Genomic DNA, 24,453 nt, shown 5'->3' with positions numbered 1-24,453 from the left:
AACCTGGATCATGAAGGGCATTCTTTAGAATTTTACTTGGAATCCAGGAATTGACCCTTCTCTCAAACAGCCCACAATTCTTTTGAGCAAATGGTTATGGTCCTCCCACTGGTGAAGTTTCTCCTGGGTGTCAGCATCAACTTCAGGTACCACCAAGCTGTTTCTGAAGTCAATTTCCTTTTTCTGCTTGAGACTTCATCTCATGTCTAAACAGGTAAATGGCCAAAATTGACTTCAAGCAGTCAGTTGCATCCTCATCTTTTCCTGTGACAAACATTTTAAAAGTAATTTTCTCATTAGAGTACCTTTACCCTTACTTAAAAAAAACCTTCAAACTTGTTTGCAATGGTTATTTACAGGTTGAGCAGGAGAGTGAGAAGTATTGATCAATAAATTGATACTTCTTGCTCCTGTGAAAAAGGCCAAATAACATTATTTCGTATCCTGCTTTGTTCATGGTGCTAATTTATTTCAGTCATGTACATTATTACATGGGATTACAAACATAAAGTAAACATTTTTAGTTCAGCTATCACCTTTGACCCAAGTGCATGGCTCATAGTTTTCTGGAAACATCTTTCGAAGAAGAAGGATGGCCTCCTCAAAGGGAATTCACAATAGTTTCTTGTAACCACAGCACATCATCAAGTGGAACAGCCGGATGGCACTCCAAAGGAATACCTGCAAAATTATATTTGAAACAATTTGTAAAAAAGTGGGTGATTTTTACAACAAACCAAATGTATTTAAAAATAATGGACAGTAATGGGCATTTTTTGTTCTGGGAATAAAAAATTGGGAAATACACATAAACTGTATAAAGTCATGTATTACACCATGCAAACTTCTTACACATACAAAACTTTCATGGTCCTGGCTAACCAGGGAATATACATGTAGCATTTATTGTTACGAGTTGTTTATCATGTTGTAGCTCATTATTCTATTCTTTTTTATGTCCACGTCTGAAAATTATAAGTTAACAATTACTTGCTGTAGGCTCAGTAAATATTGGCATTGGCAAATATTTACCTCACCTACTGCTCAGTAAATATTCACCAATATATTTACTTTGCCTTTGGCAAATGTTAAATATGTGGGTAATCTACCGAGCGGGTAAATGGTCGGAAATTATGGTGGTCTTCAACTCTGTCGTAAATGCTCTTTTCCTTTGACCATCGTAGCTCGAAAAGAAAACATGCAAACTGTGGAGATAACATGGCAATGAAACGCATGTTAAAAAATAAAGTTCATTTACTTGATGTTTCGTATGCTTCAACATACATCTTCAGAAGTGACCATTAGGAATAGAAGTAACAACTAAATTACAATTTAAAATAAGTAACTAATTAACAATGACAATGACAGACGCTGAGAAAAATTTGCATATAAACAATGCAAACTAATAAAGATAAAGCTTTTCGCTGCTTACATTATCATTTACGGTGGGTTTTAATTCCCTTATTAGCAGAGTCTCTTTTATCTTGCAATGTGTATCTGTCCGACCTTTTGCTAATATATCAAAGTGGTCCCATTTGAAGTTGTGACCAGTTGACGTGACATGGTCTGCAATACCAGAAGCATAACAGCTACTCGTGATCAATTTAAAATGTTCAGTTTTTCTGTCATGCAATCTACATCTTGTTTTTCCAAGGTAGAAATCCTGGCAGTCCCAACAACTAGCCTTATACACAACTTTTGACAGTTGGGAATGGTTGATGCAATCTTTGTAGGGAAATAACGACTTGATGCAATAAGCGCTTTGGAAAATAACTCTATGGAGAGCACTTTACGTGATCTTGGGATGTTGCAAACATCTAGATCAAAATACTCACATATCAAGCGAAACATGTTGATGCCTATAGATGCGTTTAAAGCACAAGTTGAATGTATCATAAGCAATTGGATGAGTTAACTGACACTTATCAAGAATATCTGCAGCTTTATTCTCAGTGGGCTGTTGTGTCTTCTTCGAGGACCTCCTCCTGTCTGTTTCTAAGCTTCGCAGCCATTCTGGAGAAGAAGGATTGAATGTGGTGAGGAGTCAGGAAATCATCCAAGGTGAACTACCTAATTCTGGCCTCATCTTTTGCGCACCCTCATCTTTTGTGCTACAGTGACTGCTTCGACTTTATGGCCGTCTCCTGACCTGAGAAAAACTTTTCTTCAAGGTATTGTTTTTGTTTTTCATTGAAACAAGTAGCCATTTTCGTCACTTTCACGGCCAAGCCTCTAGGTTGAATTTCTTCAGCAGGGACTGGAAGTGTAGAACTTGCTAGAACCAGGTGAATATCACGATTGTCACTATAGCATATTTTGGCCTTGTCAAATGGGTTTTCCCTTTCAGGAACTGTACTGTAAATGGTTCTTCAGTAATTATTTTAGCATTTCCTTGTCTGATGCAAAATTTGAACAGCTTAGAAAATATAAGGAGTTTCGATAAAATGCCACTCACCACTACTTTTTGTGCACTGCTTGTCAGTCTGTTGCCTTTTAAAGTATTTGATAGCATTTCGGGCAGCAAAAGACACAAGTATAATGCTGACCAAAAAAACAAGTAAGAGGCCTTTTATTGGAATTCTGTCCCCATTTTATTTGTAGTAAATTAAAACTCTCTGGAAAAACTAATGGCTGTCAATGAGCTTAGGATAGTTGTTTACATATAAGTACTAAAGGTCCAGAATAAATGCTTGTAGCAGTTGGCATACTTTTATTTTTTTAACCTAAATAGCAGACTATTGATGAGGTTCCTAGGGTCATTGATGAGGTCCTATTAATTTTTGGCCTAAATATCTTGTATGCTGTTAATTGCAGCTTAACAATTTCCTACTCAATTAATGTCCCGTTTTAGCTGATCTAAACATACTCTACCCCAGTGATTTTGCCCTTAAATTTTGTGTTTCCTGTCAATTTTTAACCCAAATATCCAGTATCCTGGAGGGCATCATTGATGAACTGATAAAGCTGAACAGGAGATTATATACAGGTGATAACCTTTTGACCTGATACTGTCTATCGTTTTTTTTCTTTTTTCTGAATACAATGCATCCCTCCCCACCCCTCCTCTGCACCCTACAAAAAATAACCTAGAAAATGACTCAAATTTCCAAGCAGAAACTCATATTGAAATCATTCCGGGAAAGCCAGTTACCAGTTTAGCCACTGAAATGTCCACTAAAATGCATAAGATGGCTTTAAACCGGTTACATTTTCACTTCTCACCCACCTTACCCAACCCATTGGAATGTGCACTTGTCAAATGTAATGCAATCTGTGGAATAATGGTGGATGCTCAACAGATCAAAACAGAACTGAACTTAAACAAGTTCTTGATAAGGAGGAGGATTTTATAGGCTGCTGACAAACTTTTGGGTCAGTTAGGATCTCGGCAAATTGTTAAACTTCTTGAAAACAGCGGCATATATACGGTAGCCCACAGGGGCAGTACAAAAATATTTATCCCAGTACAAAAATATTTTTCCTGTACAGAATATTTTTCCAGTACAAAAATATTTATCCCAGTACAAAAGTATTTATCCCAGTACAAAAACTTTTATAGCACAAAAATATTTTCTCGCAGCACAAATATCATATTCATCCTGCAAGATTTTTCCTCTGCTGCATTGCTCACCTAGTAAAGTTCCCGCCAAAACAAGATGGCCGTTTGCAGTATTGGTATTTTCCTGTGTACAAATCAAGAGAAGTCCCAATGTTATTTCCGCTGTTATTATTGCTATTAATGACTTCAACTATTGCCCTTCATGTGGGAAAGAGGTGTTGATTGATGATGAATGATCTCTGATAGAATATTATTTTTATTGAGGATATACTTATCAAATTATTCTCAAGCCACTGGACAAACAGCACAATATTTAAATAAGTGAGCGAACACTAAAATATTGTTTAAAAAGTTACAGCTTGAGTAGAGGTTACCTACTTATGATTTAGCTCAAGTACGGTAGCGTGTTGCTCAAAAACTTGATGGCCCTGGCTGTATGAGCAGATACAGATCAATTTGGCATACCCTTCGTCTAAGAGGACTTCAAGTTCCTTGACGAGTAGTTGCAGGAGTGGTTAGAGAACTTGATCCCAAGGGCTGTGAAATTAGGAATAGCAAACAATTAAGAAGGAGAAAGTACAGCATACCAGGTACCAGGTCCAAATTATTGTTGGCACATTGACAGTTATGGCAAACTAAAACCTTTCGATTTTCCTATTCACGGTTGTATTGATGGATGGAGCAGAAAGATAATGTGGCTACAATTGGCATGCTCAAACAAGAATCCCAAAGTTCCTGGCAAAAATTTTCTTCAATGTATAGCTGAATTTGGAGGTTGTCCAGTCAAAGTAGGAAGCGATTGTGGCACAGAAAATGGTGTTCTTGCTGCAATCCAATGTGAGTTCAGAGGTTCAACTGATGCTCATGCATTTGGGTCTTCTCCAGCTAATCAGAGATCGAGGGCTGGTGGTCCTTCTTTCAAAGGAATCATTCTACCAGGTGGATCAACTTCTTCAAAGATCTGATTGACAAGGATTTGTTTCACCCTGGAAATCGGTTAGAGGAAGCAGCTTTATACACCTTATTCCAAAATGGCAACCAGTTTATTATTCTTTTGTTTACATGGTAATTAGCCCTCTTTGCCTGGTCAACATGTACAAAATACAAAAGATTTTTGAAGTGAAAATGAGGGCTAATTAACATGCAAACAAAAGGATAATAAATTGGCCACCATTTTGGAATAAGGTGTATAGTTTTGTTTCTCTGGAGTTCTACAGAAGGATCTTGATTTGGTGAGGGAACACTGGAACGCTCACCATAGTAGAGACTCGAAGCATGCCACTGTGCCTGGCAGGCCAGATGAATTATTCCTTTTACCAGAATGCAGTAGTGGAATAGATGGGTTACTTCTTCCAATTTCCACGGATGAGCTATGTTATGTGTCAGATAACCTGTTACAGTCTGAAGAAGAATTGAATGAATTTGAAGAGTACTTTGACTACATTATGGCCAATAGCAACCTCGTCATGCCAAACAATTGGAGAGAGGCTGAGTCATTATATCTTCAATTTATTGCTGTTGCTACACCATGACAGATCCTAATGCACAATTCTTAAAGTAGCAACAGGGTAAATACTGTACTTAGAAGCATATCCTTTTTTTGTTGTACTGCAAAGGTCATCATTAAAGGTCCTCACACTGTGACTATAACGGTTTTTTGCAAGGTGAAGTGTCTGACTCATATACTACTCCAGCGTCACAGTGTTCGATGTAACTTGCACTTGTTCCAGTAAATTTCACACTGAGCAGTACACCTAAGTGAAATAGTCGAAAAAGCAACTCCTGTTTTGAATAGATAGGATTTAAGCCTTAGCATGAAAATTGGCAAGAACAATATTTCACAACTGTCTCACCAATCCCCAAGACTTGCATGTGCAGGATCATGGTAGTTGTATTTGTCATGCACATGCCATTTTCAAGATTTCATCTTTGCGCGCACGAAGATGAATACAACTACCATGGTTCCCTGCGCACAAGTCTTAGAGAGGGAATCAGGGATTGGACACACAACCGATATCTTTAGTTACAGTCAATCGCAGCACATTGATAAAGTTGTGAAACAAAGCCATTTTCCCCTTTATGTTATATTTTAATAGAGGGAACTCGACAAGATCAGACAAACAATAAATGACTATTTTTTTTATCACTAGACTTGAACAATCTGATAGTAGTAATGGTTCTTGTAACTTTCAAACACAGAACAACTACTGTTATAATATTAATTATAATTATATTTGCACTAAGGTGCATTAATAATTTCTTATTGTGGCATTGAACAACATGAAACAATAAGATCAACCTTGATTCAAACTACAATTTCTAGTTTCCAATTGCAAAGTCTTCTCATGACAAACAATATGTTGTTTATGGTAGTCCACAAGTGTCTAAGTATAAGCTGACTTCCAATCATGTAATGCTCACATTTTTTTTGAATTTGCCCATCTTGATAATAATAGGGAATCCATGTTTCCAAACAAATTAACAAATTTAAACAGTAACAACACATGTTGATTTAAGAATTGTTTGTGAAAGTCAAATCAAATCAAATCAAGCCAAAGCCCTCAGAATCTCCCAAGGCTGAAGCCATGATGCTATTCATATCATCTTCATTATCAAGACGAGTTGGAATAGTGATTCTAAGATCACAAGTAGATGTCGTTGGACGACAACTAGCTCATTGAGGAAAGTGGTAGCAGTCACACTACATTGTAGGTGCACAACCTGGGACAAACACTGGTCTCCACATATCTGGACTTTCCCTGATTGATTTTAAGAGGCTGTAAGTCTTCAACCTCTCCTCCAGTTTCACAAGACTGGACAAACTTCCTGTAGGTGTTTGATCATGCATGCAAATGGCTCTGAAACAAAAAATGGGAAAACAAAAAAAAACAAAAAAATCAGTCTGGATACAGTGTACATGTTCTACTACTGTAAATAAAAGGTGCTGTTAACTCCAACAGCAGTTCTACTAGTGTACCAGCAACCTAGGTTTAACCTTTTTTACATATGCTGCCTGGTGTGATAACATATTGGGCAAATTCTCATTCAATGAAACTAAATTCAACAAATGTTTGATACTTTCCAAATGACTGCAAACACCATAACCACTTCACTAATAAGTGATATAAATAGGACATGGATTGCAGCACCACAAAATAAAGTAGCAGAAAGAAAAAATACTTTTAAGTATCTGCCAGTGAAACACTTCAAACTGCCTACAATCTCCAAGCAAGTTAATGCTTTTAAGAACTGAAATACATTCTTACAGCATTTAACGATAAAATATCCACTACTCTGTCAAAAAAATTTTTTCTCCTTGAATGATGAACTTACTCTACAACTCTTTCTGTTAATTCTTTGTTCTCTTTTGCTGGGACACCATTGTAGCCAATGCATTGAAGGGTATCTAGAACATGGTCTTCAAGAAGAATGTCTTTGAGCTCCATTTCTGATGCACTTCTAAGATAAAGTGAGATCAAAATTTGTTTTTATATATCAGATCATCATACATCTAAGGTATATATGTAGATAGGGTAAGTCATTGTGCATGTAGATACTTTCCATATCTAGTGATCTTGATTTGGGTATGCATTTAAACATTATTTACATGAGATAACAAGATATTTGCATTTCAACACTTAACATAATATATAACACTTAACATACTAATTATTTCATATAAACTTCACATCATAATATATAGATTTAGCCGAGCCTAAAAGCGTAGCTCCTGATTTCAAAAATTTACCATAAAGGAAAACAAAAGGATTTGTTTCTCTTGGATTAGAAACTCAAAATATGATCAATTATGAGCATGTAATTGTTCAGCGTGTTGTTTTGTAAAAATTATGTACGTAGTACATCAGGGACATTCCAAGGGACATTCCAAGGGACAATTACACAAGGAACATATTAGGAGGAAAGTCCACAACACGCCAGAGGTTAACTTGCACCAAAATCTTGCCTTTGCACGTACTCCCTCTTTCTTTCTCAGAGTAGTAACCTGACTTGAGCCCGCAATCGAAAAACCAGTACCTGGTCAACTGTCAACTTTTAAAAAAAACATGACCTCAATGAGTTCTAAACCTGAGCTCGTGATATGGTCACATGATACTGGTCAGTGGATACCTTGTTTTGACAGCTATTAATAAACCATAATGCAGATGAGCAATATCAAAGATGCACCCATGTTAATGGTGCTATCTAAATTTTCAAGGTATTGGATTTGATGCACGGACAGTCATGTGACAACCACAATTTTAAGATCGATGGGTTACATAATTTTTGAAGGTATGGGGCACCACTCACATACAAGAGCTCCCCTATAATGAGATTCATTCCCTATTACTCAGGAACTATTACTGGATTACCTTTAATTATTATTTTTTTAATTAAATAATGCCAAAAATTAAATTATAAGGAAGGAAGCAATATCAGGAAGCTATGAGTATTTTACAGTCACTATACAACTTGGGTAACCTACTGAAAGGTTATGAGGCATTGGTACATTGGTCAGCCAAGCCAAGATATGTTTGAATTGACACATCAATAACATTACAGCAGAATGGATAAACAATAATTATATCTTATTAATATACTAACATAATTTACAAAAAAATTATACTGTACTACAGTTTGATCCCGCTAATTCAAACTCAGCCATTTTGAATTCCCCATTATTTCAAACTCAAAACCATATCCCTAATGGATTTGCACTCAAGTCAAATACTCTCAGCTATTTCAAACTATATTTTGTTTCTCCCGAGGGTCGAAATGGCAGGGTTCAACTGTATATAAAAGCAAAATTGTGTGTAAAACTTTATTGGGTTATCTCTTCCAAAAAAATATAACTAATAAAACACTTAGGGCAAAGAAATCTTTTCTCTTTCTTTTTGTTTGAATTAAAAATAGCATTTCTATATGTATAAGAATTTAGGATGAGGGGCCCAGTTCTCTGTAATAAAAATATCAACATCATTTACATGCATATGAAAAACAGGGCAAAGACGTTCTTGCCCTATCCAGTTTTCTGTAAAAAAAATATCATTCGCATACATATTAAACATTTGGGGTGAAGAAGTTCTTGCCCTACCCAGTTCTCTAAAACACAATACCATTTACATAGAGGTGAAAAGTTTAGGGCGAGGAAGTTCTGGTCCTGCCCAGTATCCTGTAATAAAAATATCATTTACATACATATAAAAGATTTAGCACAAAGAAGTTCTTGCCCTGCCCAGTTTTCTGTAATAAAAATATCATTTACATCCAAATAAAAAAATTATGGCAAAGGAGTTCTTGCCTTGCCCAGTTGTCTGGAAAAAATATATATCATTTGTATCCATATAAAAAATTTAGGGGGAAGAAGTTTTTGCCATGCCCAGTTCTTTGTAATAAAAATATCATTTACATACATATCAAAAATTTAGGGTGACAAGGTTCTCACCCTGTCCAGTTCTCTGTAATAAAAATATCATTTACATACTTATAAAAAATTTAGGGTGCAGAAGTTCTCACCCAGCACAGCTCTCCATAATAGAAATATCGTTTGCACACATTTATTATATGGCTTGTGTTTGTAGCCAGTATAATGCGTGCTCTGATTAAATAATTCTAGGGCATTATTCTCCCACAAAATAGGACAAGAAAAAAATTTCAAGTGAATGTTGTTTCTTGTCGATAAACAAGGAGAATGTAGAATTCTTTTAATATACATTAGTTCACCTGTTTTGTGCAGTTGGTAACGATGAATGCATGGTCAGATAAGTGCTCCAATTAACAGATGGCTTTTTTGTTTAGATTATGTTTTTTAGGCCATATAATTGACTACTTCCTAACCTTGAACATTCAGTCTTTACAGGAAAATCTCAAACCTCAGCCTTGCCATATTCAATACTGCAGAGTCTCGGTTTAAGATTTTCCTGTAAAGACATCATTATCAGTTAAATAAGTTGTTAATGAAACTATTACAGCAAAGAAGAGGGGAGAGAGAAAGAGCAGAGAGAGGAGAACGCTGTCACCCACTAGATTTTTTATATGTATGTAAATGATATTTTTATTACAGAAGGATTTGCAGGGTGAGGATTTCTTCACCCTAAAGGTTTTATAAGCATATATTAAATGATATTTTTATTTACATTGTTCATTACTGAATATAGCCCTTTGTTCAAAATACCTCACTGTACATACACCAAAGCCAGACATGTAAATCCCAAAAACCTCTCAAAAGGAAGAGAGGGTCCATGTGCCCTCAACAAAATCAAATAGAAAATCAAAATGAAAGAGCTTCATGTGCAGACAGGGTTTACATGCATAATCTCAACATTTCAACTAAGCTAAGAGGAAATCTAAATAAACACAATATGCATATATCACTACAGCTGAGTATCAAACAGCAAATCCCGTTTTAATGAAGCCTGGATGACTGAAATTATCAACAAAAGAATACAAATTCAAAGTAAAGCCAAGAAATGCATTTACAAGTCTGAAAACGACACTCCAGAAGTTAAAAAACTTGCAGTGCTAAAGTTTAATAATTATTCACGCTTAAGCACAGATTTGAATGTTATTTTTGCCCACAGCTTTGCAGTCATTTTATCAGCGATGGCTTTATCAGTCTTTAAGCCCCAAGCATTTCACCAAACCAAATAAATTGAACTAACAAATCGAGGAAGTTCCATACTTTGTAAACACAATTTGCAGATCACTACAAACAAGCAAATTTTGTTGGCTTCAGCTTAAAATGGCTTATTGACCTTTCTTGGTTTCCAACAACAGAGAAGGAAAGTTTAGCAGTCACAAAGTGAGTGCCTCTGAATAAAGGATTCAAAACTCGCCTTGCAGTGTTAACAAATAAGCTTACAGTGTGATTATTTTTAGATGTGAGGTTGTAGTCTGTGAGGTTAACGAAAATTATTTGTTTACAATATGCAACTTACAACAACTTCCACAAAGTGACTCAAGTGTTATTATTTAGCGATGAGCGAAATTAAAACAATGTAATTTAAAAGAATTTCTCACAGCATGGCCTCCTGTCAGGAAGACTTTGAAAAAATACCTATTGAAGATAAGGTAACTTGATAATTTGTATAGAAAATACTTGAAAACACTTGAAAACACCACAACAATAGATCAGTTGCTTACCCCAAGTTTGGCCACTGGCTAAGTCTTCCAGGTAGAAACTTGCAGCAAAAGTAGTGAAGACTGAACTGAACTAATCTTTTCGATAGATCAACGAATCAACCATCTTTTCTGCTGTATTTAGCTTTCTGTAATTTCTCTAAGCACAGTAAACATCATGTGACTTTCCTTGCACGGCTGCACATCTCGACACGCGAATTAACTTGGGAAGTTCTATAGTATTCTGAGACAATTTGTCAGCCATTTCGCCTCCTTTCTCAAGCTCTCGCTAGCTCTGCTTCATGGCATTGCTTGGTATTGTTTCATCTCCTTTCTCTCAGCCTTCACTCGCTCTAATTCATGGCATTGTTCTGTACTGTTTCGCCTCCTTTCTCTAGACCTTGCCGTGCCTGCTCTCTTTTGTGATCTTTTCCTGTTACTGGTAATTCTTGCTCCTGATTATTTTCTTTTACGTTCTGCCTCAGTTAAACGCTCTCTTGAAAACATTACATTATCAACTTTGCTATCGTTTGTTGATATAACATATATCAATGAGTTTTCATCCTGCCAAGAAAGGATGGCATTCTCAAGCTCCCCCGCCAGCTTACCTTGAGACTCGCCTTCCACCCAGAGTCTGTACGGACGGATGGACATCGTTCGTACGGTGATGTCATAACCAAATTTACTTCACTTGATGGGTTATCAAAATTTCTAAGGAATGGATGCTCCACTGGTGCACCTTCGGTGCGCAGGAGCTCTGCTAATATCCCAACCACTTTTAATGATGGGTGCATCCTTATAAAAGATCATCATCATCATCATCATCATCATCATCATAATTCATCATAAAATTAATTATCAAAGACATGCCTTAAGACAGGTTTCGTTTCATGATTCATCTTTCAAATCCTCAATCACAAATGATCTGCTGAGCACATTGTAAATTTCAGGTGCACGAAAGATTGGGCATGGCCCACCCTGGACAATGGACAAAGCCATGACTTCACCAGCATTCAGAAAATCATCCCTTGCTACAGCCAACACCAACTCTGTTGGGAATCCATCAGGGAAGAGCCTGGTTTCACAGTACTCAGGCATTTCTATGAAATTACAGAATTCAACAGGGGTCTAAGTTAAAACTTGCAAAGTATTTAAAAACAAAATATCTTTCAAAAGATAATGAGAAAATATTATCTACATCAGGATTTATACTCTTTTATGATTTCAAATTCCATCACTTTCCATGACCTTTTCCATGGCTTCTCCAAATTTTCCTCATCTAAACTTGACCTTTTCGTTTTGAAGACCACCTTTTATTTTGGGTATATTTTAACCATTTGCCTCAACAAAAACCTTATTTATTTTGTATTTTTCTAATGTACATAATTTTTCACTTTCTATGACCAAATTCCATTGCTTCCCAGGAGTGGAAAATGAAATGCTAAGATTTCACGACTTTCCAGTTTTTCTATGACCCTGTTCATATACATGATCAAACAGCTTAATAAAAATCAGGCAAGCTGATCAGGAGGAAAATATTACTACCAACCTGGAAGTAATACTGTCAATATAATCTGACTAGGATGCATGTTGATGGAAATGACACCAAAGCTACTATCTCAGACAAAATTCTTGGGACACTTGCTATTTTGTCCACTTGAAACATGACTATACATTTCTTGCTTCAAACTCTCTCCATTTACGATGTTGTATTACGTGAAAAAATGTCTCCAAAGTGCTATCTCAAATTACAACATTTGTGAGGGGGTTTCTATATTGTGACGAATGAATGTGTGACATTTGTTGTTGGAAAATCACCATGCTGTTGTAATAGGATCTCCGGGAGAGGTCTGAGTCGGAGAATTGAGAAGAGAATTAAAAAAGACACGTGTGTATTTACATGAAGGATCTGTCCTTTATTTCGGCGCATTACATTGGTGGCAGCGGTGGGATTCTTGCCAAACCGATAGTATGGCGCACTATAACGATGGTGAGGTTAATTTTGGTCCGCTGATTGACCTGAATTCTGAGAATTTAGCTCCAACTGAAAAGGATGCGACGACAATGGCGAAATCTGTCCCGGTCGGGAGTAGTACTCCACATACTGAAAGACATAGCAACGACGAAACCGTAGACCAAGTTTTAAAGGCAATTACGGCAATCAGCATTGACATTGAAAAGCAAAACAGTGCCTTAGAGGATCGTTTCAGCGAACTTAGTAAACACCTCGATGCCCTTGAAACAAAACAGCGTGACAGTCGTGTTACATTGGGCACCAGTCCCCGCGATAGCAGTCTGGATTTGTTTAGCAATCACGAGGAGGTGCGTTTTAGTGAACTTCCAGCCCCTCTCACCCAGCCCTTATCACCAGCTTCCACAACAAAAAGAGAAGCCATGTGTCCGTCCCTCACTTTACAATGGTTCAACTCTGTGGAAGGATTATAAAGCCCAGTTCGAGCTTGTAGCAGAGATAAATGGATGGGATAGGCGAACCAAAGCAGCCTACCTGGCAGTCAGTCTGAGCGGAGCGGCCCAGCTCAAGCAGTGCTTGGCGATCTTGACAAAACCCAGCATACTAGTTACACTGACCTAATCGCAGCACTTGATAGCAGATTTGGAACATCAAACAGGACGGAAATGTTTTGGGTTTCCCTACGAAGCCACACCCGAAAGCCTGCAGAAACCCTCCCTGAATTGGCTCAGGCAATCCGGAGGTTGACAAGACAGGCCTACCCTGATGCCCCGATTTCCCTTCAAGAGTCGATCACGGGAGACCAGTTCATTGAGGCATTGACTGATCCAGAACTTCGTTGGAAGGTCCATCAAGCCAAGGCAGCTACTCTCACGGAGTCGTTGGATGCTGCTGTTGAAGTTGAGGCGTTTTTCTCCGCTGAGAAACAACGTGGTAGTGGAACGAAGATATTACAGGCGGTAACTATGCAGAGCCTGACACCAGCAGATTCAACTCTCAAGCAAGAACTGCATGAGCTTAAAACACTGGTACAAGCCTGGTCCAGCAACCATGAGGTACCTCCGATTTGTCTCAACGTAGTCGGCAAATGGCCTGGAATTCACCAGAGTGTTGGGCTTGTGGCGCCCTGGGGCACATTCAACACTACTGCCCTAAACGTTTCGGGGTTGTCCGGGAAACAAGACACTGTCGAGTTCAAGGGCCAGAGCCCGACAGACCAATCAACACTGAGGCCCACCTTACCTTCAATCAAAACAGATGCCGTGGGTGCCGACAATGACGGCTTGTATGTTAGCAGGTTCGTGAATGGAATGCCAGTCAAGTTTTTGGTGGACACAGGAGCAAACATCACCATCCTGAAGTCCCAAACATGGGAGGTCATCTCTTGCCATCCAGAATCAACACCAAGACAGCTCCAGCCCGTTCTTGACACCATGAAACTGGCCGATGGATGCCCCTCTTCTTTCCTGGGACGTGGAAACATGACACTCAGACTAGGCGACCGAGAATTTGACTGTACGATGTGGGTAGCAGAGATTGAACCAGAGGGAGTCCTTGGTTTAGATTTCCTTCGTCAATATGACTGCCAATTGGTGCTCAAAGATGGCCGCTATGAGCTGCAGTTCGGAGATGGCAGTGAAGCCAAGCAAGGTCAACCACTCTCCCCCAGCTGCTTTCGAGTGTCTGTTGACTGCACAACAGTCGTCCCTCCTTGGAGCAAAGCTTTTGTAGCTGGCAAGATAGTCAGTCCATGTGCCCCTACCCTAGGACTGCTGGAACCTACAGCCAGACTGATGGAAGTGAACCACCTGATGCTAGCTAGAAGCCTGGTAGATGGCGCATCTGACATTATTCCATTAAGAGTGCTCAACCCGACAGATTATCCTCGTACATTATACAAGGACACCGTGGCGGCTATGTGTGAACCTGTGGAACTTGTTGAACCTTCCCACACTGGACAATCCAGCGTGGCTCTTTGCCAGGTACGCGAGGAGGGTGGTAGGATGACAGCTGCTGTAGAGCCAGACAGTGGTACGCCTTCTGTCCCTGGACACCTCTTAGACTTGTTCGAACGCAGCTCTAATCTTCTAAACTCTGATGAGCACTCACACCTTGCCGAACTGTTGACTGAGTTCGCTGATGTATTTGCAGTTTCCTCCGACGACCTTGGCCATACTAGCTTAGTAACGCATACGATCAATACTGGATCTTCACAGCCCATCCGTCAGCCAGCGAGACGTCTCCCCCTACACAAAAGAGCCGAAGCTGATACCCTTATCAAAGAAATGCTTCAGAAAAAAGTGATTGAGCCTTCCTCAAGTCCCTGGGTGTCACCCATCGTGTTAGTGAAGAAGAAAGATGGGTCTACCCGTTTCTGCGTCGATTACTGTAAACTTAATGACATGACAATTAAGGACAGCTACCCTCTTCCGAGGATTGATGATTGCTTAGATGCACTTGCAGGCTGCAAGTGGTTTTCCACCCTAGACCTCTGTAGCAGTTACTGGCAGGTGGCCATGGCCGAGGCTGACAAGCCAAAAACTGCCTTCACAACTGGGAACGGCCTATACCAGTTCACGGTCATGAGTTTTGGTCTCTGCAATGCCCCTGCAACTTTCAAGCGGCTCATGGAAAAGGTGTTGTCTGGGCTACCTTGGGAGGTGAGCCTTATTTACTTAGATGACATCATAGTCCATGGCCGCAGGTCTGGAGAAGTGATTCAGAGGCTCCACACCATATTACAGCACCTTTGCGATGCCGGCCTCAAATTAAGCCCCTAGAAGTGCATTCTCCTCCAGCAATCGGTACCTTTTCTTGGCCATGTGGTGAGCGACCATGGCGTATCTACCGACCCCAAGAAGATTGAAGCAGTACGTACTTGGCCTTACCCACAAACAGCAAAGGATGTTAAAAGCTTTCTGGGCCTTTGCTCCTACTACAGACGCTTTGTTCGTGGCTTTGCTGACATTGCCAGACCTCTTTACAGGCTTACCGAAGCACAAAGAGAATTCCGATGGACCAGAGTGCGAAGACGCGTTTTGTCAGCTCAAATGCCTGCTAACAACAGCTCCCATTTTGGCCTTCCCCCACACTTGACGGCTTGTTTATCTTGGACACAGACGCAAGCAACACTGGCCTTAGCACAGTATTATCCCAAATCCAACGGGAGGAGGAGAAGGTGATTGCGTTCCACAGCAAATCACTGAACAAGAGTGAGAGAAACTACTGCGTGACGTGCAAGGAACTCTTGGCAGTTATTGTGGCGGTAAAGACCTACCACCACTACTTGTGTGGAAGGCAATTTCTCATCCGCACAGACCATGGTGCTTTGAAATGGCTGTTGAAGTTCAAAAATCCAGAGGGACAATTCGCCAGGTGGCTGGAACTGCTGGGTACTTATGACTTCAAGATCGAACACCGTTCTGGTATACACCATGGGAATTCTGACGCTCTCTCAAGAAGGCCATGTGGTGACTGCCGATACTGCTATCGTGTCAAACAAAAGCGGGATACCACATCGTCGCAGATTCTGCAAGTGCAGGTGTTGTCCCATGCTGTGCACCTCAGGCCCTGGACAAGCCTGCGGAGGGGGGTAGCCTATCCTCTCCTCAGCCGGACCCCAAACCTCCACCTGAAAGCCAGCAGTTCCCAAGTGAAAGTTCTGAATCCAAGAAGGCCTTCGTTGTTACGGGTAGCAGAAGTGACATGTGCGCTAGCCAAGTCACCGATAATGACCTCGGAAAGATAATCGCATGGAAGGAGTCCTGTCCCTCTCGCCCAGCATGGAAGGATGTGTCAACCGAAAACAAAACCATCAAGACTTACTGGAGTCAATGGGACCGTCTGTCCCTATGAAATGGTGTCCTCTGCCAGCGGTGGGAATCTGAAGCGGGAGACGAGGTGTGTTGGCAGCTTGTTATGCCATTCAGTCTCAGAAACAACATTCTCCAGGAGCTCCACACTGAGGAAACCGCAGGGCACTTAGGTGTCAATAAGATGTTGGGAAGAGTTAAGGAAAGATTCTATTGGCCCGGGTGCACAAAGGATGTGAAAGACTGGTGTCGGTCATGCGACCTCTACGCCTCCAGAGAGAGGCCGACCCGCACACCAAGAGCGCCGTTGCAGACCTACAATGTTGGTGTCCCTCTTGAGAGAGTGGCTCTTGACATATTGGGACCCCTGGCTGAGTCAGACCATGGCAACAAGTACATCCTTGTCATAGGGGATTACTTTTCAAAGTGGACAGAAGCCTTCGCGATTCCCAATCAAGAGGCCACAACTGTAGCAAGAGTGTTAGTTGAAGAATTCGTAGCTCGTTTTGCCATCCGAAGGCAGATTCATTCTGACCAGGGAAGAAATTTTGAGTCGGAAGTGTTTCAAGAAATGTGTGAGGCACTGGGAATGGATAAAACCAGAACCACACCCCTCCACTCACAGTCAGATGGAATGATTGAACGATTCAACCAGACAATAGAAGGCATGTTGTCCAAGTTTGTAGCAGAGAATCAACGGGATTAGGATAGCCACTTGCCTGTCCTGATGATGGCATATTGCTCCGCTGTCCACGAAACCACTTCCTTTACTCCATGTGAGCTAATGTTTGGGTGGCAGATTGACCTTCCAATTGACCTTCAGTTCGGGCGTCCCAAGCAAGAAAGTGGTGACCAGGACAAAACCGAATATGTCCACCGCCTGCAGGCCCCGATTGGAACGCATTCATGCATTTGCCCGTGAGCATTTGAAGTTAGGGAGCGAAAGGAACAAGCAGTACTACGATCACAAGGCATCACACCGTGGCTTTGGGCGTGTGGACCCTGTCTGGCTACATAACCCCAGATGCAAGAAAAGCAGGACTCCAAAGTTACAGAGGCCCTGGGAAGGACCGTACCTGGTAATATCTCACCTGGATGACCTGATCTATAGGATCCAGAAAGGACCTAGGTCGAGACCAATGGTCATCCATGTTGACTGGCTTAAGAAGTACCAGGGACACAGTTTTGTTAATTGGCTAACCGAAGGGAAGACTGGGAAAGACGGAGTATCCACTGCAGGTGAAGCTTTGAAGAGTTGCCAGTCAACTAAGCAGCAGAACTTCAGGCCTATGCTGGCAGCTAAGGAATTCGAAAAGGCGCCCGCCATTGCCGAGAAAGCACAGGAAAGACTGTGTCGGACACCAAGGAGACCGACCTGGACAGTTGACTATCAGATGGACTAAGACTTTGTTTACTCTATATCCGGCTAGTGACATTTTGGGGACTCTAATTTAGTGGGTTTTTTTTAGGGGGGGGGGTGGTGTGATGAATGAATGTGTGACATTATTTGTTGTTGCGAAATCACCACGCTGTTGTAATAGGATCTCCAGGAGAGGTCTGAGTCGGAGAATTGAGAAGAGAATTAAAAAAGACACGTGTGTATTTACATGAAGGATCTGTCCTTTATTTTGGCGCATTGCAATATAATAGCAATTGTAACATAGTCATGCTATCTGTTGCTAAATGAAGTGTCTCAAGTACCTTTGTCCAGGATTGTACTTGCTATAATGTGCTAGAATTGACCTCTAACAGAAAATATCATATGACCCCTTTATTCCAAGTAGGCATCTACACAGTGTTGGTGGATAATATCAGTTTTACTTTAGGAGCTTTGGGAGTAATATGTCAAAGATGAGAGACTGTCCACCTGTAAAAAATTCTTGCTTTAGTCCCCCATCATCATTGGCTGGTTCACCACAAAAGGTAACTTTGATGGTATTGGTGGGACAAAAGTACTCATCCCAAGCTCTGGTAAAGTCCCACCACAAGTGTTTCCTTCTGACAGTTACTCTTATTTCATCCTCCTTTATGTTTGCAAGGTTACCAATTTCTTCTTTGAAGTCTCCTTGCCCTTGAATTGCACCTTACAGTATAAATAAAGGTGACAAAATAATTGATCAAGGAAATTAATTCTCAATACTAAGTATTTTTCTTATTCCCATGGATGGGGCAGTTGAAACACTGCAACAAGCACTTTTAGGGGCATTTTCTCAGGTCAAAAAACACACTGTCTAATGTCTAAGTTTTACACATCAGTTCATTAGGAGACCTTGATCTACCATAAACTTTCTACTGTCACATAATTCACAAAGTTGAACATTCAAATACCTTTTTCATTAGGGTTGTGTTCAGCAGTTGACAAAGGATCTGGAAATTTGTATAACTAAACAAGACTTACCTGTAAGTTGAAGTTTGACTGAGATTCTACCGTAGCATTTGCAGTAATGAATAGATCATCTCTTGGGACTCGTGGTCAGATATTGCACTTTTGATTAACCTTTCAAGGATAACACGGTTATTGTTAGATAGAAATCTGACCTTGCTTCTAATAGCTTGGGGTAGATCCTCTTCAGTTGTTTTGAACTTGTCATCGCATATGCAGCAACAGTTCTCGTGTTGAACACTGGAGAATCCAAAGTAATCCAGAAGGAGTGTCCTTTGACAAGTGTCTTCTGATCTGCAATATGACATCATTGATTCTTCCACATGTTTTCATTATTTCCAATATCAGATTTATTATAATAAAGTGTAGCACATGATGAAAGTCCCATATGGCCTGCACGACCAATTTCTGCATGTAAGCTTCTAGGCTACTTAGTGGTGTTATGTGAATGGTGTTGGTCACATAAGGAGCATCAACCCCCATGCCAAGTGCTCATGTTGCAAATAGCACCCTCACCCTTGATTGTCCTTTCTTTATTTCTGATATTATGTCTTTCTTCATGCGACTCGTTTGGGGGGCATGGAAACAGTCTTGCAGTGGGTTCTAATGTTTTGCCAACACACTGTTTGGCTTTCAATATTCTTTCAAATAAGCCATATGCATATCCGCAGTATTTCAGTTTTAAGTAAATGATTGTCATTGGGTAGTTTTTTTCTATGAATTGCCAGTTCATTGGCAATGGGTTTAAGGATTCTGTCATAACTTTCATCCCCATGGTGATTACTCAGATGTACTTTCTTGTCCAGGTATATGGATAGAAATAACGCAGAATCGAAACTCAAAAACATGATGACATTTTCATCTTCCATGTCTTTTTTATTCTCGTCACATCCCATAATTTTTACACGTTTTTAATCCCCACGCCACGGTGTGCCTGGGACTTCCAAACAGTCACACAACAGTCAGCTCAAAAATGTCACTAATCAATTCGGTTGTCTCTCCATTCTCCCCCCCCCGGAAGAGTGCCTCAGGGTTCGTCAGCTCTTCTCTCTACGTCACATCTTCTGTATGGTCTGAGACGTTCAATGGACACAGTTGGGTTATCAGGTGGATATACTTGTGGTCTCTTGCGCTCACTTGGACAACACGCACCTGTCCATCCTGTCCTGGGAATACTTCATCTATTCGTCCCAGATGCCAATTCCCGTGTGGGGCATTTTGATCAACAACCAAATTTATGTCTCCGACACGCAAATTTTCTTTCGCTTCCCACCACTTCTGAGTTTTGAGTGTTGCCAGAAACTCTTCTCTCCACCGTTTCCAGAATGTCTTCACCAGACTCTGAACCAACCTCCATCTCCTAGGGTTGAATGCTATCTCCTCTGTCACTCGAGGGGCTAACTGTCCTCCCAACTGCCCAATCAGAAAATGGCTTGGCATCAACACAGGTTTGTCACGCGGGTCTGTTCCCTCATAACCGAGAGGTCTCGAGTTCATCAGCGCTGCTACTTCTTTTAATGCGGTTTGAAGTTCGTCATAGTTCAGTCCTGAATTTCCAACTATGGCCTTCAAGGACTTCTTGGCTACTTTAATCAGTGACTTAAACACTCCTCCGAAGTCAGAACCTTCAGGGGGTTCCAATTCCATTTAATTCCTTTGTTGGCACTGTCATCCACAATCTTCTCTTGGTCGATTGACTGAATAAGTTCTTTAAGTTCCCTATCAGCACCTACAAAGTTGCTCCCATTATCGCTTGTAACTTCTTCTGGTCTTCCTCATGTGGCTACCATTCTACTGAACACGTTTAGGAAGTCTGTGGTACTCAGTGAAAAGGCCATCTCCAAGTGTACCGCTCTGGTGGCAGAACAAGTAAACAGGCACAAGTATCTCTTGGCTGATACTCTCTGTGTTATCTTGGTTATGAAGGGCCCTGCATAATCAACGCAAGTTTTCGCAAATGCTCTCATTGTGGACCCAAGTCTCGACTCTGGAAGTGGTGCCATGATCTGCACTGCCGGCTTTACACACCTCTTCTCACAAGCCTTGCATTCTCTACCCCAATTCTTCACTTCCTGCCGACCGTCTCTGATCCAGTAACGACATCATACTTGCGCTAGTACATGATTCACTCCTGCATGGCAGCAGCAATTATGGACATCTGCTACAATCAGTCTAGTGATGTGATGTTTCTTGGGTAGAATCATAGGATGGGCAGCATCATAAGGAAGTTGCACTCTGGTAAGTCAGCCTCCTACCCGCAACACACCAAACTCATCAACTACTGGAGTCAGGGCTTTCAAATGGCTCTGCTTGCTGACTTCTTTTCCACTCTTTAACTCTTGCATCTCCTTTGGGAATCTCTTGAGCTGTGCTTGCTTAACCCAGATATTTCCAGCTCTGTCCAGTTCGGTCGGGGTTAACGTAACTTCTGTGGAGACCTCAACACCCCAAGGTTTCTCCACTTTTCTCACTTTGACTAGTAATTTGGCTAAAAATCTCATCACCCATGCCGTGACCCTTTTCAGCCTTGTCCAACTTGAGTACCTCAATGGATCCATCCATGGCGATGAAACATCTGTTGCAAAGGTCATCTTCGGTTTTGCTATCTCAGCTAGACAGTCCAGAACGTTCTTCCTGTTTGATGCGTTTTCTCTGAGGCCAAGCATCATTCTCATACAAGAACGCAGGTCCACTGAACCAGCGATGATCTATTGTCAGTTCTCTTGCATGTAGCACACGTGTCGCATCATCAGCACAGTTCAAGTCTGTCGGAATGTGGCACCACTGTCTGGGGTTTGACTTCTGATGGATCTCTGACATTCTATTCACGACAAAGGTCTTGTACCTCCTTGACTGGCCCTGAATCCAGCAAACAATGTCTTCACTGTCAGTCCACCATGTGCAGTTCTTGAGAGGAATCTGTAACAGCTCTGAAACCTTTCTGGACAGTCTCAATCCCAACACTGCTGCCATGAGCTCCAATCTAGGAATACTTGTTGCTTTTATAGGTGCAAGATGTGCTTTTGCTGCAACAAATCGCAGTCACTTTCCCATCTTCATATTCATGCTGCACGTAACTTACAGCTGCATACGCCAATTGTGATGCATCTACCATTGTGTGAATGGATGTGTCAACAACGTTTTTACCCACTTCATGATAATATCTCGGTACCTGGACGCCAGAGAGCTCCGGTAGTTGACTGAACCACTCTTTACATCTCTTTTCCAACTCAACAGGAAACTCCTTGCTGTGATTGGCCATCCTTGCTCTGATTGTAAATGGCGCTAACATCTGCAGTGGGTCAAAAAGTGTTGCAAGTTTCTTAAGGAACCCTCACTTTGTGTACTCAATGTCCCTCGGTGGACTCAATTTGAAGTTAAACATGTCCGTCTCAGCATTCCATTGGACTCCTAAAGCTTTCATGCTGGGTAACTCAGACTCCTCAATGTTAACATTGGCCATGCGATCTTCTACGGGAATATCCTCTAGCACATTAGACCGGTTACTGCACCATCGCCGTATCTTGAACCCTGCCTTGCTAAGTAACTCGATAAGCTGGTCACAAGCCTTTATTGCTTCATCATCCGTCTCCAATGAGGTCATGATGTCATCCATATACATCTGCAGAAGGATGATAGCTACTGCTAATGGATAGTCGTCACTGTTATCCTTTGCATGCTGTCGAACAATGTACTGTGCGAGGTAAGGTGATGCACGGTCACCGAACATCAATCTCATTGCTTCATAGACTTCAGGAGGTCTTGTAAGTGACTCTGCCACTTTTTGTGCAGCAAGTGTTTCTTCGGTTGTGAAAGGCTTGTTCTGGTCTGTGATGCCAATCACCTCTTCATCCCATATCTTCCACATTAGTTCATTGGCTCGCATTTCTGGGGTAAGGTTTGCATGGAACGTGCAGGCGTGGTTAGCAACCTGACACTCATCCATTTCTCCTGGAACATGTCCAACAACAGCCCATCCAAGCGGTGTCTTTACCCCCACAGGCTCTCCTGGTTTTCCTATGTGGTGTTCAAGTGGTAAAAGAAGTTCCTCATAATAATCACTCCCAATGAGTATATCGACTTCTCCATGTCCAACTGGCTTTGGGATCTCAAGATCACAAAGATGATTTAAACTTCTTGTACTGTGAGACCAATCTACCGCTTTCATCTCACAAGTGTTCGGGGTAGTCCATAAGAAAACTTCTCTCTTAGTGCCACCATCCAAACTCTCGATGTGTACAGTCACAGTTTTACTATCTGTAACAATTGACTTTGCTCCAAAGACTGATACACGAAGTGATCTACGTTCAGCTTCCAGACCCAACATGTCAGCTATTTCTTCTTTCAGGTATGATGATCCAGAACCTCCGTTAAGGAAAGTATTTGCTTTAATCCTGATTCCATTTCTCCCTTCCAGGATTACTGGTACCATTTGCAGGGCAGGGCATGCTCACAGGCTCCTCAATCACTCCACAGGTTGCATAGGTTGTAGGTGTTTTAGCTGCTGGTGTTTCTTCTACAGTCGCTTCTGGTGGATGAAATGTCCCCGCTGACGGGTTTTGTGGGTGGTGCCTTCATTCACATCCTTCCACTGGACAAGTCCCTTTCAGTGAACAACGCCCGATCCAGTGGTTCCTTTTAAGGCATCGAAAGCACAAGCTGAACTTCTTCGCTAACTCCCAGCGATCGTTCACAGCTACCTTCTTCCAAGTTTCACACAACGTGATCCCATGGTCTCCTTTGCAAATGATACATTCTGTTTTGGCCCCTGAAGCTGCAAACGTGTTGTTAGGAGGGTCCTGTTTTTTGGACCATTTTGATCTGTTTGGATATGGTTTGGACTTTCCACCATCTTGTTTAGAGACTTCTGTTTTGGAACAACCAAATGCCATCTCTTTGACTTGGACCTCTGTTTCCAGCCACTTATCCAGATCTGTGAGGTCAACCTCCTTTGGCTGTAGCGCAAGCTTTTTCCTGCTCCACCTTTCAGAAATTGCTGGAGGTAGTTTTCCCATGACATGTTGCATGTTGGCTTTACTGTCACAAGGCTGTGCAAGGTGTCAACAAATGACCTCAGACTTGAAGTGCTTTCATCTTTAAGTGCTGGCATTTCCAACAGCTTGCTAATTAAGGACTTTGAAATGAGTCCTGGGTTTCCGAACTGACAAGTCAGCTCCTTTATAGCTTCGTCATACATTGTCCCATCAAAGAACATTCCTGTGATGGCTTTCTCTGCCATTCCCTTTACTGATGTTTTAAGATAGATCATCTTTTGTGTTTTGGTAAGTCGCTGGTCATGTACCAGTGTTTTGAACATTCCATACCAATTTGGCCAATCACATGGGTCCCCATTGAATACAGGTAAGTTAAGTTTGGGGAGAGAAGACACCAATGCTGACCTTGGGATACTCAACTTTGTCAAGTCCACAACTATTTCCTTGTCCTCTGTTTGCTTACGAGGATTACTCGATTCATCTGGTTCTTCCTTGGGGCTCACATCAGCTAGCCACTCCTTAAATTTCTGTGTAGTGAACTTGGTATTCTTTTTAGAGGGGTCTTCTTTTTTAGTTTGGGTCATCAGCTTAACAATCTTTATTTTGTCTGATCTTTC

At 41.1% G+C, this 24,453-nt stretch overlaps 2 protein-coding genes and 1 pseudogene across 2 annotated transcripts; all 3 read right to left on the bottom strand.

The window, feature by feature from the left end:
* Positions 1-18,720: 18,720 nt before the first annotated feature.
* LOC145500038 (uncharacterized) lies at positions 18,721-19,738 on the bottom strand (annotated as a pseudogene).
* A 154-nt stretch (positions 19,739-19,892) lies between these two features.
* On the bottom strand, positions 19,893-20,489 carry LOC145501492 (uncharacterized). The gene has a single exon (XM_081480959.1). The coding sequence runs from the start codon at positions 20,487-20,489 to the stop codon at positions 19,893-19,895; it is 597 nt and encodes a 198-aa protein (XP_081337085.1).
* A 960-nt stretch (positions 20,490-21,449) lies between these two features.
* On the bottom strand, positions 21,450-21,815 carry LOC145501491 (uncharacterized). Its single transcript, XM_081480958.1, has one exon. It carries the CDS (start codon positions 21,813-21,815, stop codon positions 21,450-21,452), a length of 366 nt encoding a protein of 121 aa, XP_081337084.1.
* Between the last annotated feature and the right edge of the window lie 2,638 nt (positions 21,816-24,453).

The sequence above is a fragment of the Orbicella franksi genome, chromosome 10 (assembly GCF_964199315.1).
Source record: "Orbicella franksi chromosome 10, jaOrbFran1.1, whole genome shotgun sequence".
NCBI classification, from domain to species: Eukaryota; Metazoa; Cnidaria; class Anthozoa; order Scleractinia; family Merulinidae; genus Orbicella; species Orbicella franksi.
Note: the sequence above shows the minus strand (reverse complement) of the source record. Positions and strands in the feature narration are given on the sequence as shown.

What these genes read in the sequence shown, in the direction of transcription:
- LOC145501491 (XM_081480958.1), bottom strand. Translation starts at nt 21,815, where the DNA reads ATGGCAGCAGTGTTGGGATTGAGACTGTCCAGAAAGGTTTCAGAGCTG.
- LOC145501492 (XM_081480959.1), bottom strand. Translation starts at nt 20,489, where the DNA reads ATGGAATTGGAACCCCCTGAAGGTTCTGACTTCGGAGGAGTGTTTAAG.